Source organism: Ipomoea nil, unplaced genomic scaffold, assembly GCF_001879475.1.
Source record: "Ipomoea nil cultivar Tokyo-kokei standard unplaced genomic scaffold, Asagao_1.1 scaffold2036, whole genome shotgun sequence".
Taxonomy (NCBI): Eukaryota; Viridiplantae; Streptophyta; class Magnoliopsida; order Solanales; family Convolvulaceae; genus Ipomoea; species Ipomoea nil.
Genome location: NW_017618464.1, coordinates 4,261,954 through 4,277,330, shown reverse-complemented (window position 1 = coordinate 4,277,330; position 15,377 = coordinate 4,261,954). Strand labels below are relative to the sequence as shown.

General features: G+C 36.0%; 1 protein-coding gene across 1 annotated transcript; it reads left to right on the top strand.

Annotated features, from left to right (window-relative positions):
• The first annotated feature begins 2,742 nt into the window (after positions 1-2,742).
• On the top strand, positions 2,743-14,561 carry LOC109147963 (clathrin heavy chain 2). The gene is made up of 30 exons (XM_019295651.1): positions 2,743-3,112; positions 3,479-3,683; positions 4,420-4,508; positions 4,635-4,713; positions 4,814-4,941; positions 6,187-6,285; positions 6,368-6,476; positions 6,734-6,813; positions 6,896-7,123; positions 7,220-7,285; positions 7,622-7,738; positions 7,851-8,048; positions 8,140-8,256; positions 8,420-8,479; positions 8,743-8,829; positions 8,964-9,047; positions 9,136-9,270; positions 9,358-9,420; positions 9,500-9,604; positions 9,753-9,865; positions 9,980-10,232; positions 10,323-10,459; positions 10,539-10,817; positions 10,898-11,900; positions 12,076-12,561; positions 12,653-12,823; positions 12,922-13,107; positions 13,209-13,331; positions 13,748-13,858; positions 13,954-14,561. The coding sequence occupies exons 1-30, from the start codon at positions 3,068-3,070 to the stop codon at positions 14,122-14,124; spliced, it is 5,127 nt and encodes a 1,708-aa protein (XP_019151196.1). The 5' UTR covers positions 2,743-3,067; the 3' UTR covers positions 14,125-14,561.
• The last annotated feature ends 816 nt before the right edge of the window (positions 14,562-15,377 follow it).

Genomic DNA, 15,377 nt, shown 5'->3' with positions numbered 1-15,377 from the left:
TCAAGCAACGGTAGATAGTCCATTATGAATGTTCTTGACCACATTATTCCTGCACCGTCATCAAGGAGCGCATTTTCCACCTCCTTCTGATGGCTCTGGAGTTCAATCCACTCTTCATTACTCACGATTGTCAATTTAGCCAACTAGTCCACAACTGCATTTTGTTCACAATAAATATGGCGGAGGGAGATCTCCCAATATTTGTTATTCCATATCTTACACTCAATAATATTTCTCATCGGGCATTCCGATAAGTCTGGTCCTTTAATCCATTTTATAACATTCTTTTAATCGCTCTGAATTTCTAGCTTACGCCACCCATTATCCCATGCTCGATCATCTCATGCCTCTAATAATCGCTCAGCTCTCCGCCATCATCATGTTCTTTGATTTATGACAAAACATGCAACCACTATCTAAATTTATGCTATTGGTGAAACTTGCATTGTTGCCTTAACCATCAAATGACTACAGTGAGGAATCAGTTATTATAACTCTAATCATCATATGACACTTTTTTTTTGGGGTGTAATATAGGGTTTCCACCGTCGGACACAGTGACTAATCTTCTCACTGAATTGTAGGCACCTATATTGGGTATGACAACTGGTGGCATGGAGATTTAAGATTGCTCAACACCCAAAGACAATGATCGAACCATTGACCTTTGATTAATGATGGATGAGTTCATCCCACTCAACCACACCCCTCATGTTACCATCATATGACTATAATGAGGGATTATTTCAAACTAATAAGATCAGTAGGTAGTTCGCTCAATAAGCCAATTTGAAATCTTGTGGTTATCAAACCAACTTCCCTGAAATTACTTATAATTTTAACCATATTATAAGTTCATAATATGTGAATTGCAAATAAATAAACATAATGTTATAAGTTCATAAATTGATTATGTCCATAACGTATGTTGTAGAATAGTGTATGAAGTTAATATATTGAGTTTATGAATTCGTAGTATTGCGTTTGTATATCTTTTGAACATATTGTATTGAGTTTATGACAACTACCATGTAGTGTAATGATATCTCAGTTATCCATCCAAATGAATGGTGATAGGTTTGAACTCCGGTGAGGGCTTAGATTCTTTGTGCTAAAAATGTTTGAAAAGTATGGAACAGATAGTACTTTATAAAGAATCATGAGTATTTTTAAAAAAACATATTGTATTGGTTTAGTAGTCATTTTTCTTTATTTATTAGTGCAAATTTGTGGTTTTAAATAAGTGTTTGGCATGTAATCATGATTATTATGATATATGATATAATTTTAAAAGTTTTTATTTATTTATTTATTTATGGACTTAATATATCAATTTTATTAATTTATAATTGCCATATTATGTACATACAATACCAAAGTTATTTATGATTTTGCGAAAAAATTTAGAAGGTATGCCACTATAATTGGCATGTACATACAATGCACTTGTGAAGAAAATTGAAAGTCACAAAATGACATACTTTTGGTAATAGCCAATAATTCAACATCACATTGTTAAATCGGCAGTCGGCGATCGTTTTCCGGTCATCTTCTTCCTCAATTGAAGAAGGCACCCAACATCGCTTTCTTCGTAGATAAGGAGGCCGCTGGCGGCCGTTTTGAGTTTTCGATGTCTTTTTTGTTTGGATTACTGTTGAAGATGGAGGTCAACGTCGATGATGATTGTTAACGATGGTATAGTTACTGGTAAGTTATTGGTTACATGTTAAGTGGGCCTATTTGATTGATTTTATTAAGTCAAATATTTAATTGAATTTTTCTTCTTCTTAAGTTTGTGGGCCTAATAATGTTTAGGTGTGCATTTGACCATTTTCCCTAACATTTATATCTCGTTGTTGTTCATTTGCTTTGTTCCTTTTTCTTTATGTTTACGTAACAACAATAATAATGTTTATTTATTTATTTTTATTTTACCCATCATTGTAATCAATAAACTATATAAGGGAGCAAATTGGTGCCATTGGACCACACGATCCTTGTTATGGTAAAAGTAATTTAAGAGTTAATAAATTAACACAATATATTCATGTCATTATATGTCATTTTACATACAATTAACTAATAGTAAAAACTAATTTACCAAACATCTTTTTACAACCCGCTAATACTGTTAGTTTGTTAAACCAGTTAACTCAGTCTGTTATCAGCTAACTTAATCACTATCAACAATTTGTCAAAAATCCCCTATATAATTATCTAATGAATTGGACTATTTATATACATAAATCATTTTTGTAGCATATTGGATATAATAAGTTTTTAAAAGCTTTTGAAAAGCTAAATTTACCTTCAATTTAAATGTAAATTTTTACTAAATGGATCCATACAATTTTAACAGTTTTGTGAGCACTCCATATAGAGTTAATTAAATATCTTAGGCCAGAAGTATAAAATAGTTTAATTATATTATAATAATGCTTTTAAAAAAATTATATTATAATAATGAGAACGTATTAGCCAAACACCATGTGCTCAGTTGTCATTTCTGTTACTTTTATTAAGAGAAGGTCACAGGATCAAATTCCTTAGACTACAATAAATAGAAAAAATATATTGAATATATACAATCTTGTAATAGAGTCGAGTCGACATTACTAAAAAAGGAAGGTATTAAAGGAATTTTTATTGAGCATCTGAGCTCAACCATCCGAACCAGCGCTCCGAGCTAGTTCCGACCGGTGAGCCCATAGATCGCACCAAGCCCAACTCATGCAGACCCTTTTTGGTTGCACTCTTTCTCTCCTCAGATGTAGATCTCTTTCTCTCTCTAACTTTGCAGTGGAAAATTCCATTGTAGCTGGCGTCGAGGATTTTTAAGCTCACTACATTACAAGCTTTTAGAATTACGTAGCCATCGCTCTCTCTATCTCTCTCTTCTGGAGAGAACCCTCCTCTCTTCCTAGATCTCTTCTCTTCATCTATACTGTTCTTATCTCGGAGGGCTTGGCTTGGGATAAGCTGCTTGCGTTGTCATTTCCTGCATATTGGCTTCCAGTGATTCACAGATCCGTAGTTCCGATCTCGGATATTCGGTCTCAGCTCAGCCATGGCGGCTGCTAACGCCCCGATCACTATGAAGGAGGCCCTTACTGTAACCACTTATCTGTTATACTCTGATTGAGCATTTTTTTTTTTTAATGAACTCTGAATCACTTTTCTGGCATAACATTTTTAGTTGAATTTGGATTACGCTTCTCGATTACAATATGTTTTGTATTGATTATGTCTGGTTCCGAATTCATTTCTGGTGAATATTGTTGACATAAATTGTTCTGCGGGTTTATTGGTTATTTTGTTAGCTTATCAGCTATCATGTTTGAAACATCCTTTAGGTCAGATCCATGATGCGTAGTTCATATTGAGATCTGTTACCAACTGAATTTCGGAATTGGATATTCAACGTGAATGGTTTAGTCTCTGGGATTGGAAGTTCTTATGATGTGATGTTGTATTGCAGTTATCAAGCATAGGGGTCAATCCACAGTTCATCACATTTACTAATGTCACCATGGAATCTGATAAGTATATTTGTGTTCGAGAGACAGCACCCCAAAATAGTGTGGTGATCATTGATATGAATATGCCTATGCAGCCGTTGAGGCGGCCCATTACTGCAGACTCGGCTATCATGAATCCCAACTCAAGAATTTTGGCATTGAAAGGTATGTTATATTTGCTCATAATTTATTCAATTCACAAAAGTCTCGGTAACTCTGCAAGTTACTGAATTGTTTAGAGTTGAGTTCACATGTACTCCGTATTAGTTTTGTTTTTTTTTTGTTTTGTTTTGTTTTGTTTTGTTTTTTGTTTTTCCTCTCCTCCTGATTAGGATGTGTAGGAGAAACTTTAAATTGAGAGGAAAATCACCTTTAAACTTGGAAAAGCCCAGGCGCATGTTGTGTCATGTAAACTTTAGTGCTTATTGGAGGGAAAAAATTATTGTAATACATCATGGCTGCTGTTAGGGAGTAGGGATATGAATTTGTTGAGTCTCATTGTGAGCGCCTGGTCGGAATTGCTTAGAGTTTGAAGTGAAGTTGAAACAGGCTAGTTTGCTCGGGAGACTTAGGAGAGTACTCTCTTAGCCACAAAGGTGTTTTCTACTGATGTGTTCTTGTCTAGATCATGCCGTTTGGGTATGCAAAATAAATTTTGTTCCTTTTTTTGTTGTATATGTTACACTGTTATGTATGCATATGTGCACTACAGATATGCTGTTATTAATTTATCACAGTATTTATTATTACCTACTTTACAAAATAAGCAGTTATTTTTACTCATTTTCCCCTTACATGAGAAGAATTGCATTTAATTCCTTTGGTGTACTTATGATTATTATGGCTACAAGGACCTTCTTAAATGTGTTAATTGACAATTCGCTTCCCCCTTTTAATGAAGCCCAAGTTCCTGGAACCACTCAAGATCATTTACAAATATTCAACATTGAGGCAAAGCAAAAAGTGAAATCACATCAGATGCCTGAGCAGGTATTGGTTTCTTCTTTTAATCAATTTATTTGATTTTGTTTTTTGAACTGAATACATTTATAAACCATATTCCCCAATTTGAACCATTATAGTGCGGTGTTAAGTATCCATACTCTTTCTGTCTAGGTTGTATTCTGGAAGTGGATTTCTCCAAAGATGTTAGGTCTAGTCACCCAGACCTCAGTTTATCATTGGCCAATTGAAGGTAATGCACTCCTTTATTCTCACCAATGGTGCCCTCATATCTCTGTAGTTTACTTATTGATCTTCCATGCTTAAAGTAACTCATGAGGTGTTTTTCTTAGGTGATTCTGAGCCCGTAAAGATGTTTGATAGAGCAGCAAATTTGACCAACAATCAAATTATCAATTACCGCTGTGATCCTGCAGAGAAATGGTTGGTTTTGATTGGAATTGCTCCTGGTTCCCCAGAGGTGTGTGTAAATTGATTATGCTTTGTTGTTGTTGTTGTTGTTGTTATTATTATTATTTTTAAATTATAAGTTTTTACTTCCTAATAAAAGTTTATCACTTCATTGTCATTTGGTTCAGTAAATGAGGAACACAACACCTGGAGTTTGGAATTTAATTTTTCATTTATTTTTCTTCGCTAAGCTTTTCCTTAAATTTCTCAACTTTGCATTATCCTTCTTGTTCTGTAAATTATGTAGCATAATAAGGTAGCTGTTATAATGTTATGGTACTATAGTTTTCATATGACCATGTGCTGGATTTCGGGTTATTGACTTGAATGGGCAAAAACCAAGTGGAGTGGACAAAGATGGGCAATTTTAAAAACTTGGATATTTTTAGGCAAAACTCCTTTGGGACTTGCGTTTGTCGTCCGAAACGCAAGTCCCAAAGGAGTTTCTTCAATTTCTTAAAATCATTTTTAAGCGTGAAATACGAGAAATGCAAGTCCCACTTGCGTTTCTCGTATTTTATGCGTCATTTTTTAGCGCGAAATACGAGGAACGCAAGTTGTACTTGCATTTCTTGTATTTTACGTGTACAAATACGTGCTTTTCTCGTATTTTACGCTAAAAAAAGATTTTAAGAAATCTCGTATTTTACGCTAAAAAAAGATTTTAAGAAATTGAACAAACTCCTTTGGGACTTGCGTTTCTGACAACAAATGCAAGTCCCAAAGGAGTTTTGCCTAAAAATATCTAAGTTTTAAAAATTCCCCAACTTTGTCCACTCCACTTGGGTTTTGCCCATTCAAGTCAATAACCCGCTGGATTTCATCGTTACCTTATAGTCATTTACATGAGCTGTCTATCTGATACTTTTGAAGTTTCCACCCTGCTATTGTGTATAGCTAAGATATTATAACATTTCTTCAAATGCTTGGATGTTTAGATATTAGTGCAGTAGTGCCTCTCGATGGAAGGTTCAAGAAGTATTTGGTCATAATTCATGCTTTTTTTAATCAAGTTGATTCTTGTTTTATTCAATTTCATGTATTCTTTTACTCATCTTTCTGCCTTGTTCTTGTCCACATTTGTACTCACCTTCCCATCTTTTTAAAATCCTCCATTGGTCTTTTAAGTTTATTTTGATAGTGAATTTGAAACCATTTATCTAATTGATATGCTTTCTGGTTTCCATTTTGTAAAGAGCCTATATGTGTTGTGGTTTACTGGTTTTAGTATTCCCTTTTTTGTTTGTGTTAACAGAAGCCCCAACTTGTCAAAGGAAATATGCAACTATTCTCAGTGGATCAGCAACGTAGTCAAGCTCTTGAAGCCCATGCTGCATCATTTGCCTCATTTCGAGTGAGAGAAGCTCCTTGGCACAAATCTTTTATTGACTCTGCTGCCATATTTTTTTGTCATAATTGGTGTTTAATTTAAACAGATAGCAGGAAATGATAAGGATTCTGTGCTCATTTCATTTGCAACAAAGACCTCAAATGCTGGCCAGGTTACATCAAAACTGCACATCATTGAGCTAGGAGCACAGCCAGGTCTTTTAATTCCCACATTTTATTCAATCATGAAGATTATGTACCAACTTTGCTCATGATATTACCTGATTAAAAAGAATTATTTGCCACAAGTTTCTGAAATAAAATCAATTTGTACTACTGTTTCCTATTTTCCTCTTAAAAATTTTAAATTTAAGAAGAAAAAAAAAGAGTAGACTCTTATTGTCTGTTCAATTATTATTTTCTTACATTTTCTATATAAATGACTAAGGTTTATTTTTATTTTTATTTTACAGGAAAACCATCCTTTACTAAGAAACAAGCAGATCTTTTCTTTCCCCCAGATTTTGCTGACGATTTTCCAGTTGCAATGCAGGTATCTCTTGCCCCACTCCCCTTTATTGGTATACCTATTCTCGGAAGTTCTAATAGTAACTTGCATATTTTGTGTCTGGCAGATATCACAGCGATACAGTTTAATTTATGTGATTACAAAGCTTGGGCTATTATTTGTATATGACCTGGAGACAGCAACTGCGGTGTACAGAAATAGGATCAGCCCAGACCCCATTTTTTTGACTGCAGAAGCTTCTTCAGTGGGGGGTTTCTATGCCATCAATAGGCGAGGTCAGGTGTTGCTTGCCACAGTAAATGAAGCAACAATAGTGCCTTTTGTCAGTGGACAAGTAGGTCTAGTCCTTTTGTTTCTGTGAAGTAAATTTTACTTTAGGACTTCTTTTTATAATAAGTTTTTACTTGAGCAAATTTAAAATGTTTGGCAGTTGAATAATCTGGAACTTGCTGTCAATCTTGCCAAAAGAGGAAACCTTCCTGGTGCTGAAAACTTGGTAATTTGTTATATGATTATTGCTGTCTTTCTGATTTTCTATTACTTCTTGGTGGGTGGATGTGTTGCCTTTATTTTGTTTCAATACTCAATAGGTCCACAATTGTAGAATAATGTGCATATTACTCTAAGTATATGGCTTAGTAAAAAAGTCAACCTCTCTGCAGTGCCCCCTCCTTGTCCTCCTGAATTTCTTTAAATGCAATCACAAGTTCTGCCTAGGGAATTGCTTCTCAGATGGTGGCTATGGTTGTGAGAAATATGACTATGGAGCTTCTTATCACCATGTTTTTTAGCAGCCAATGTTCTTACATTCACTGTACTTATAATGTATCAGGTGGTCCAACGTTTTCAAGAGTTATTTGCTCAAACTAAATATAAAGAGGCTGCTGAGCTTGCTGCAGAGTCCCCACAAGGCATTCTCCGCACTCCTGATACTGTTGCCAAGTTTCAGGTATTGGCTATGCTACCATAGATTTGTTTCTATTTTTACCCTTCTGGACTATATTCCATGTGAAAAATAATAGATCAGAACAATGTATACTATGTGCTTCTGTTCTTTGTAGAGTGTTCCTGTTCAAGCAGGGCAAACACCTCCTTTGCTCCAGTACTTTGGAACGCTTTTGACTAGAGGGAAGCTCAATGCTTTTGAGTCATTGGAACTTTCACGCCTTGTTGTAAACCAGAATAAGAAGAATTTATTGGAGAATTGGTTGGCTGAGGATAAGCTGGAGTGTAGTGAGGAACTTGGGGACCTTGTGAAGGTTACAATTTTACAGACATTATTCTGAATGGATTTTTCTTTGTAGCAATTCATTTTTTGTTTGATTCTAACAGTAAAGAATTTTCTTGTAGACTGTGGATAACAACCTAGCATTGAAAATATATATCAAAGCAAGAGCAACACCAAAGGTTGTTGCAGCTTTTGCTGAACGCAGAGAATTTGACAAGATTTTGATTTACTCTAAGCAGGTCAGTGACACAGTTGTTGATGCCATTTCCATATTTTCCCCATATTTCTTTTTGTCTATTCTCAGGGTGAAATCTGAGTTTTATCTTGTCATTGGATGGAAGATAATTATTTATTTATTTTCCATCAGTTGGATAATGTAAGATGTTTATGTTATGTTGGCAGGTTGGATATACACCTGACTATCTTTTCCTTCTGCAAACAATTCTCCGATCAGATCCTCAGGTATGTTGCTGCTAGTGAGTTGGACATATCACTTGCATAGTTGCATACCTGTGCCATGTTTTTCTTGGCAAACTGTATATGTAAATCTTAATTGAGTTACTCTTTTGATTGTCAGTCTTCTTATGCCTTGTGTTATTACATAATATTTCTGCATTCACATTATTGGGGAGTAGCCTTTTCTTTGATGAAGCATTAATAAACATGATGCTACTGCATGTGGGACTCATGTTATGGCAAGAGATTTACACAAATGGTATTTGCAGGGAGCTGTGAATTTTGCCCTCATGATGTCTCAAATGGAGGGAGGCTGTCCAGTTGATTACAACACAATAACAGATCTTTTTCTTCAGGTTAGTTTGACTTCACGTGTTACATAATTGAATCTGCACATATTTGAAAAGTTTTGCCCTACTCTGTGGTCAGCATTTGAGTTCATGAATGAGATTCTCTTTTTTTATTTTTATTTTTTATTTTTGTAAATCAGAGGAACATGATCCGCGAGGCCACAGCATTTTTACTGGATGTTCTGAAACCCAACTTGCCAGAGCATGCTTATCTGCAAACAAAGGTTGGTGCCTTCTTTTCACTAATTACTAAGAAGCTTGTCTCACTTTAGGTATTTTCTTTATCCATCAGAACTTCTCTCTTCTATGCAGGTCTTGGAGATCAACCTTGTTACTTTCCCAAATGTGGCGGATGCAATTTTGGCAAACGGAATGTTTAGTCATTATGACCGTCCTCGAATTGGTCAACTTTGTGAAAAAGCTGGTCTTTATATCCGAGCACTGCAGGTTTTATATATAGGCTTTAAGTGTTTACTGATATCTCAGTTTGATTGGCTAACTGCCTAACCTGTTGGATAAATTAATCCACTGCAGCACTACACTGAACTGCCTGACATAAAGCGTGTCATTGTCAATACTCATGCAATTGAGCCTCAGGTTGGTCATAGTATGTTTTACACACTTCCATTCTAATGGAGATTATTGCACCTACTTAACTCCTTGATTTACTTTTCAGTCTTTGGTTGAATTTTTTGGGACTCTTTCACGTGAGTGGGCATTGGAGTGCATGAAGGACCTTTTGTTGATCAATCTCAAAGGCAACCTTCAGATAATTGTTCAGGTATCCTGGAGTCTTAATTTACATTTTCATGAAAAAGAGCTGGGTTAACCTAGAGACATGTAAAGAAGTTGCAATATTGAATTTTTGAAAATTATAGAACCTTGACACATCCTCATTGGAATAATAATCTTGCTTGTATTGTTGGCAGGTTGCAAAGGAATACTGTGAACAGTTGGGTCTGGATGCATGCATAAAGCTTTTTGAGCAATTTAAGTCATATGATGGGTTGTATTTCTTTCTAGGATCATATTTGAGCTTAAGGTGTGTATCTGAGAAATTGTAGGATTTGCCACTGTGTGATGATCAATATCATTATTACCTATTACTGGCTATTTAAAGTACTTGCTGGTTAATGTATTGACATGTGAACTGCAGCGAGGATCCTGAAATCCATTTTAAGTACATTGAGGCAGCAGCTAAGACTGGACAAATCAAGGAGGTTGAACGTGTTACAAGAGAGTCTAACTTCTATGACCCTGAGAAAACTAAGAACTTTTTGATGGAAGCCAAACTTCCTGATGCTCGGCCTTTGATTAATGTATGTGACCGCTTTGGGTTTGTTCCAGACCTCACTCACTATCTGTACACGAGCAATATGCTCAGATATATTGAAGGTTATGTCCAAAAGGTATTACTTCTGTTTAGGACTCTTATGATTTGTGCGTATTTTCTAGCTGTGTGCCTGTGTTCAATTTCAAGCTCTATTTTTTATGGATAGGTCAATCCAGGAAATGCTCCTTTAGTTGTTGGACAGCTGCTGGATGATGAATGCCCTGAAGATTTCATTAAAGGCTTGATCCTATCTGTCCGTTCTCTTCTTCCTGTTGAGCCCCTTGTTGAGGAATGTGAAAAAAGGTTATGGTTCTGCCTTACTGTCATTTTTTTACTTGATCCTTGTTAGCTTTATGTCCACATCTTTTCTTATGAATTTCAGGAACCGGCTTCGTTTGCTCACTCAATTTTTGGAGCATCTTGTGAGTGAAGGAAGCCAAGATGTTCATGTCCACAATGCTCTGGGTAAAATTATAATCGATAGCAACAACAATCCAGAGCACTTCCTCACAACCAATCCATATTATGACTCACGTGTAGTGGGTAAATATTGTGAGAAGCGTGATCCTACCCTTGCTGTTGTTGCATATAGGAGAGGACAGTGTGATGATGAGCTTATTCATGTAACAAACAAGAACTCTTTGTTCAAGCTTCAGGCCAGGTTTGTTGTTTAGTTATTTTCCGCCATGACTTTTGGTTTAGTCCAAATTCTGGATGTTTATGAGTGTATACTTTTTATAGGTATGTAGTTGAAAGGATGGATGCTGATCTTTGGGAGAAAGTTCTCAACCCTGAAAATGAGTTCAGAAGGCAGCTTATTGACCAGGTTGTATCTACTGCTCTGTCTGAAAGCAAGAGCCCAGAACAAGTGTCTGCTGCTGTTAAAGCTTTCATGACTGCTGATCTTCCACATGAATTAATTGAACTTCTTGAAAAGATTGTTCTCCAAAATTCCGCATTCAGTGGGAACTTTAATCTTCAGAATTTGCTTATCTTGACAGCCATTAAAGCAGATCCATCCAGAGTTATGGACTATATTAATAGGCTTGATAATTTTGATGGACCTGCAGTTGGTGAAGTGGCTGTTGAGGCCCAACTGTATGAAGAGGCTTTTGCAATCTTCAAGAAGTTCAACTTGAATGTCCAGGCAGTTAATGTTTTACTAGATAACATTCGAGACATAAACCGTGCTGTAGAGTTTGCATTCCGTGTTGAAGAAGATGCTGTGTGGAGTCAAGTGGCTAAAGCTCAACTTCGAGAGGGATTAGTCAGTGATGCAATTGAGTCGTTCATCCGTGCAGAAGATGCTACCCATTTTTTGGAAGTAATTCGTGCCGCTGAGGATACAGAAGTTTACCATGACTTGGTTAAGTATCTGTTGATGGTTAGGCAGAAGACGAAGGAGCCTAAGGTTGACAGTGAACTTATCTTTGCATATGCCAAAATAGATCGGCTGGGTGAAATTGAAGAATTTATTCTCATGCCGAATGTTGCTAATCTACCCAATGTTGGTGATCGTTTGTTTGATGAAGGTTTATATGAGGCTGCAAAGATCATATTTGCATTTATCTCTAACTGGGGCAAATTAGCTATCACACTAGTCAAGTTGAATCAATTTCAAGGTGCAGTTGATGCTGCACGCAAGGCAAATAGTGCAAAGACATGGAAAGAAGTCTGCTTTGCTTGTGTTGATGCCGAAGAGTTCCGACTGGCTCAGATTTGTGGGCTTAATATTATAGTGCAGGTAGATTGTTATATCATTGTTTTGGGTACATATATTTCATTATATCCTAGTTAAATTTTATTGGAGTAAATTGTTTTCAGCTGAAGAAGTGAAGAACTAATTTTGCTCACTTAAATTACCGGAAAGGAAGTATTCTGGAGTACTAATAATGCACCTTTCTATTTCTATGTGACAGGTGGATGACTTAGAAGAAGTAAGTGAATACTATCAAAACAGGGGATGCTTCAATGAATTAATTTCTCTCATGGAAAGTGGACTAGGATTGGAACGTGCACATATGGGTATCTTTACTGAGCTTGGAGTACTATATGCAAGATACCGTCATGAGAAACTCATGGAACACATTAAATTATTCTCCACCCGTCTTAACATACCCAAACTTATTCGAGCATGTGATGAGCAGCAGCACTGGAAGGAACTAACCTATCTATATATCCAATATGATGAATTTGATAATGCTGCGACTACTGTCATGAATCATTCCCCGGATGCTTGGGATCACATGCAGTTCAAAGATATCATTGTCAAAGTAGCCAGCGTGGAGTTGTATTACAAGGCTGTGCATTTCTATTTGCAAGAGCACCCTGATCTCATTAATGATGTCCTGAATGTTCTTGCACTAAAAGTGGACCACACACGTGTTGTGGACATTATGAGAAAGGTAAAAGGGACTCTCCTTAGTCCATTCTTAATTTCATTTGAATATTTGTTTATTATCTTGCTCAAGTATTTTTACTCTTGGTGGATTTCAGGCTGGTCACTTGCGTTTAGTGAAGCCATACATGGTAGCTGTTCAGAGCAACAATGTTTCAGCTGTTAATGAAGCCCTTAATGAGATATATGCTGAGGAGGAAGATTATGAAAGGCTACGCGAATCTATTGAGTTGCATGATAACTTTGATCAGATTGGCCTTGCACAGAAGGTGAATTTTAATTTCTTACATTTTCTTTCTGTAAGTGAACTGAAAAGCAATTTCTATACAACCTAACAGTGGTTTTATATTCCTTTCTATCCTTTCAGATTGAGAAACATGAACTTCTTGAGATGAGGCGTGTTGCTGCTTATATCTATAAAAAGGCAGGTCGATGGAAGCAATCCATTGCGCTCTCCAAAAAAGATAATCTTTACAAAGATGCCATGGAGACTGCCTCACAATCTGGGGATCGTGAACTTGCAGAGGAGTTGCTTGTTTATTTCATTGAACAGGTTACTTCTCATTATTCATTTATGAACAAAGTCCCTTGCTTGAGAAAAGACATCAAAATTGACTGTCTATCTAAGCATTGTGAACGGTATGCTTTTTGCAGGGAAAGAAGGAATGTTTTGCATCATGCCTCTTTGTCTGTTACGATTTGATTCGCCCTGATGTTGCTCTAGAGCTAGCTTGGATGAATAACATGATTGACTTTGCATTCCCTTACCTGTTGCAGGTGACCAATCTCGCTCTCACCCCCCAACAAAACCCCTTTTTTATGTTTTCTCTATACTTGACTATTTTTTAAGAGTTGTATGTAACTGGATGTTTATTGATTCATCTTTTAGCCTCTTGATTTGTGTCCATACACATGCATTTCACTGATGATGTAATGTGCTTGGATTATGTCCATTAATAGAATAATAGTGTGGTTATGGTTATTCCTTTTAACATATTGATAATTTTCCCCATCATATGTTCTATATTATATCAACTGTTCTGAAGGGGAGATAGAATAAAAATAAATAAAATATATTTAGGATTATACTTGCTTGTGAAAATGCGGTTTTTTTTTTTTGTTTTTTGTTTTTTTGTTTTGTTTTTTTAATATTAAATGTAAGCAATCTTTTTACTTGGTTCCGTTCCTTGCAGTTCATCCGTGAATATACTGGAAAAGTTGATGAACTAATCAAAAGTAAACTTGAGGCTCAAAATGAGGCAAAGGCTAAACAGGATGAAGAGAAGGACGTTATTAAGCAGCAGGTATTTGTTTGATAAATGCACTGCCTAACAACATTGCCAATGCAGCAATGCCATATCATTTGACATTTTCTTCCACACATTTCCTTCACTTGCAGAATATGTATGCACAGCTGCTGCCTCTTGCTTTGCCAGCACCACCAATGCCAGGTATGGGAGGCCCCGGCGTTGGAGGAAGTTTTGCCCCACCACCTTCCATGGGGGGTATGGGAATGGGAATGGCTCCTATGCCACCATTTGGCATGCCACCACCCATGGGTTCATATTGATGAGTCGGCATTCTATAGTGGTAGTGGAAGTTGGAAGTGAACAGTACGGGCATTTTTGGATTTGGGATTTCTTTCTCTTAAAGTCTTGAGTCAGCTTTTAATCTCATTCTTGGAAAGTAGTTCATTGTTCAATGGTTAAGTTGGAAGTTAGTATTAAAATAAACGGTTCTTTGTTGTGCTATAGGGTGTTGATATATCTTTTTCTTTTTTCTTTTTTCTTTGTAATATTCTTTTAGAAGCAATTTTTGCAGCTAGGCAGCAAAGTTGAGGATATTCTTCAAAAGCAAACACTTTGGTGCATCGTTGCATTTTGTACTGATTTTCAAGGATGAACATAGCATATTGTTTTTTTGATCCACGCTTGTGTACATCATACATCTTCCCCAACTCCGACTTATGGGTTATTAATGATTGTCATTGAACATTTAAATTTTGAACTTCTGTGTATTGTTTAATTTTCATGCGGAGAAAAATATTTAATTGGGAAACATATTTTTTGTCGGGAAAAATTCACAATCATTCCTTGAAGGTGTGCACTGGTTACTTGATAAATCTCCATTGTGACCCTATAACTGACAACAAAAAGGTTATTTGGTTGTTCCGTTGGAAATTAAACTTATACTTTGTGATTATTAAGTTAAGTTCAATCAACTTAATTAAGATTATTTCCGGAAGCATAACACATTAGATGGATACATAGAGCATATCCTTTAACTCGGGGTGTGGTTGAGTGGAAGAGATTCAACAATCCTTAATTAGAGGTTAAGGTTTTGATAATTGACTTTGGATATGGAGTAGTCTTAAATCTCTAGGTTAGTTGTCCCATCCAAAAGAGGAATTTAGCCATCCGAAAAAGGTGCTTACAATTCAAGAGGGGATTAGTCCGTCTGACAGTGGAAACCCTGGTACACAAAAAAATTATAAAAATATAGAGCATATCCTCTAATCTAACAACCTTTGTCTTGCACTTTTTAAGTTTTATTTATGGGTCATGGAATGTATCATTGTATATATTTCAAATGATGACAGTTATATCATTTTAGTTTACACATGTACTGATGGCGGTCTTCATTTTAATGATGCTGCCTTCTAATAGTACATTCTCTTTTTGTTAGATGCATGGTCTTCATTTTAATGATGCTGTCTACTAATCTACATTTTTTTGCTAGATGCACGCGTGGATAAGCCTAGTTTTATGTTTTCAATACGGAGTAGGAAAAATTTCACTTTTTGTTACCATTTTCATTCATTTG

What these genes read in the sequence shown, in the direction of transcription:
- LOC109147963 (XM_019295651.1), top strand. Translation starts at nt 3,068, where the DNA reads ATGGCGGCTGCTAACGCCCCGATCACTATGAAGGAGGCCCTTACT. An exon ending in TTCTCCGATCAGATCCTCAG is followed by an intron (nt 8,480 to 8,742) that starts GTATGTTGCTGC and finishes TGGTATTTGCAG; the next exon opens with GGAGCTGTGAATTTTGCCCT. An exon ending in CTCATGCAATTGAGCCTCAG is followed by an intron (nt 9,421 to 9,499) that starts GTTGGTCATAGT and finishes TTTACTTTTCAG; the next exon opens with TCTTTGGTTGAATTTTTTGG.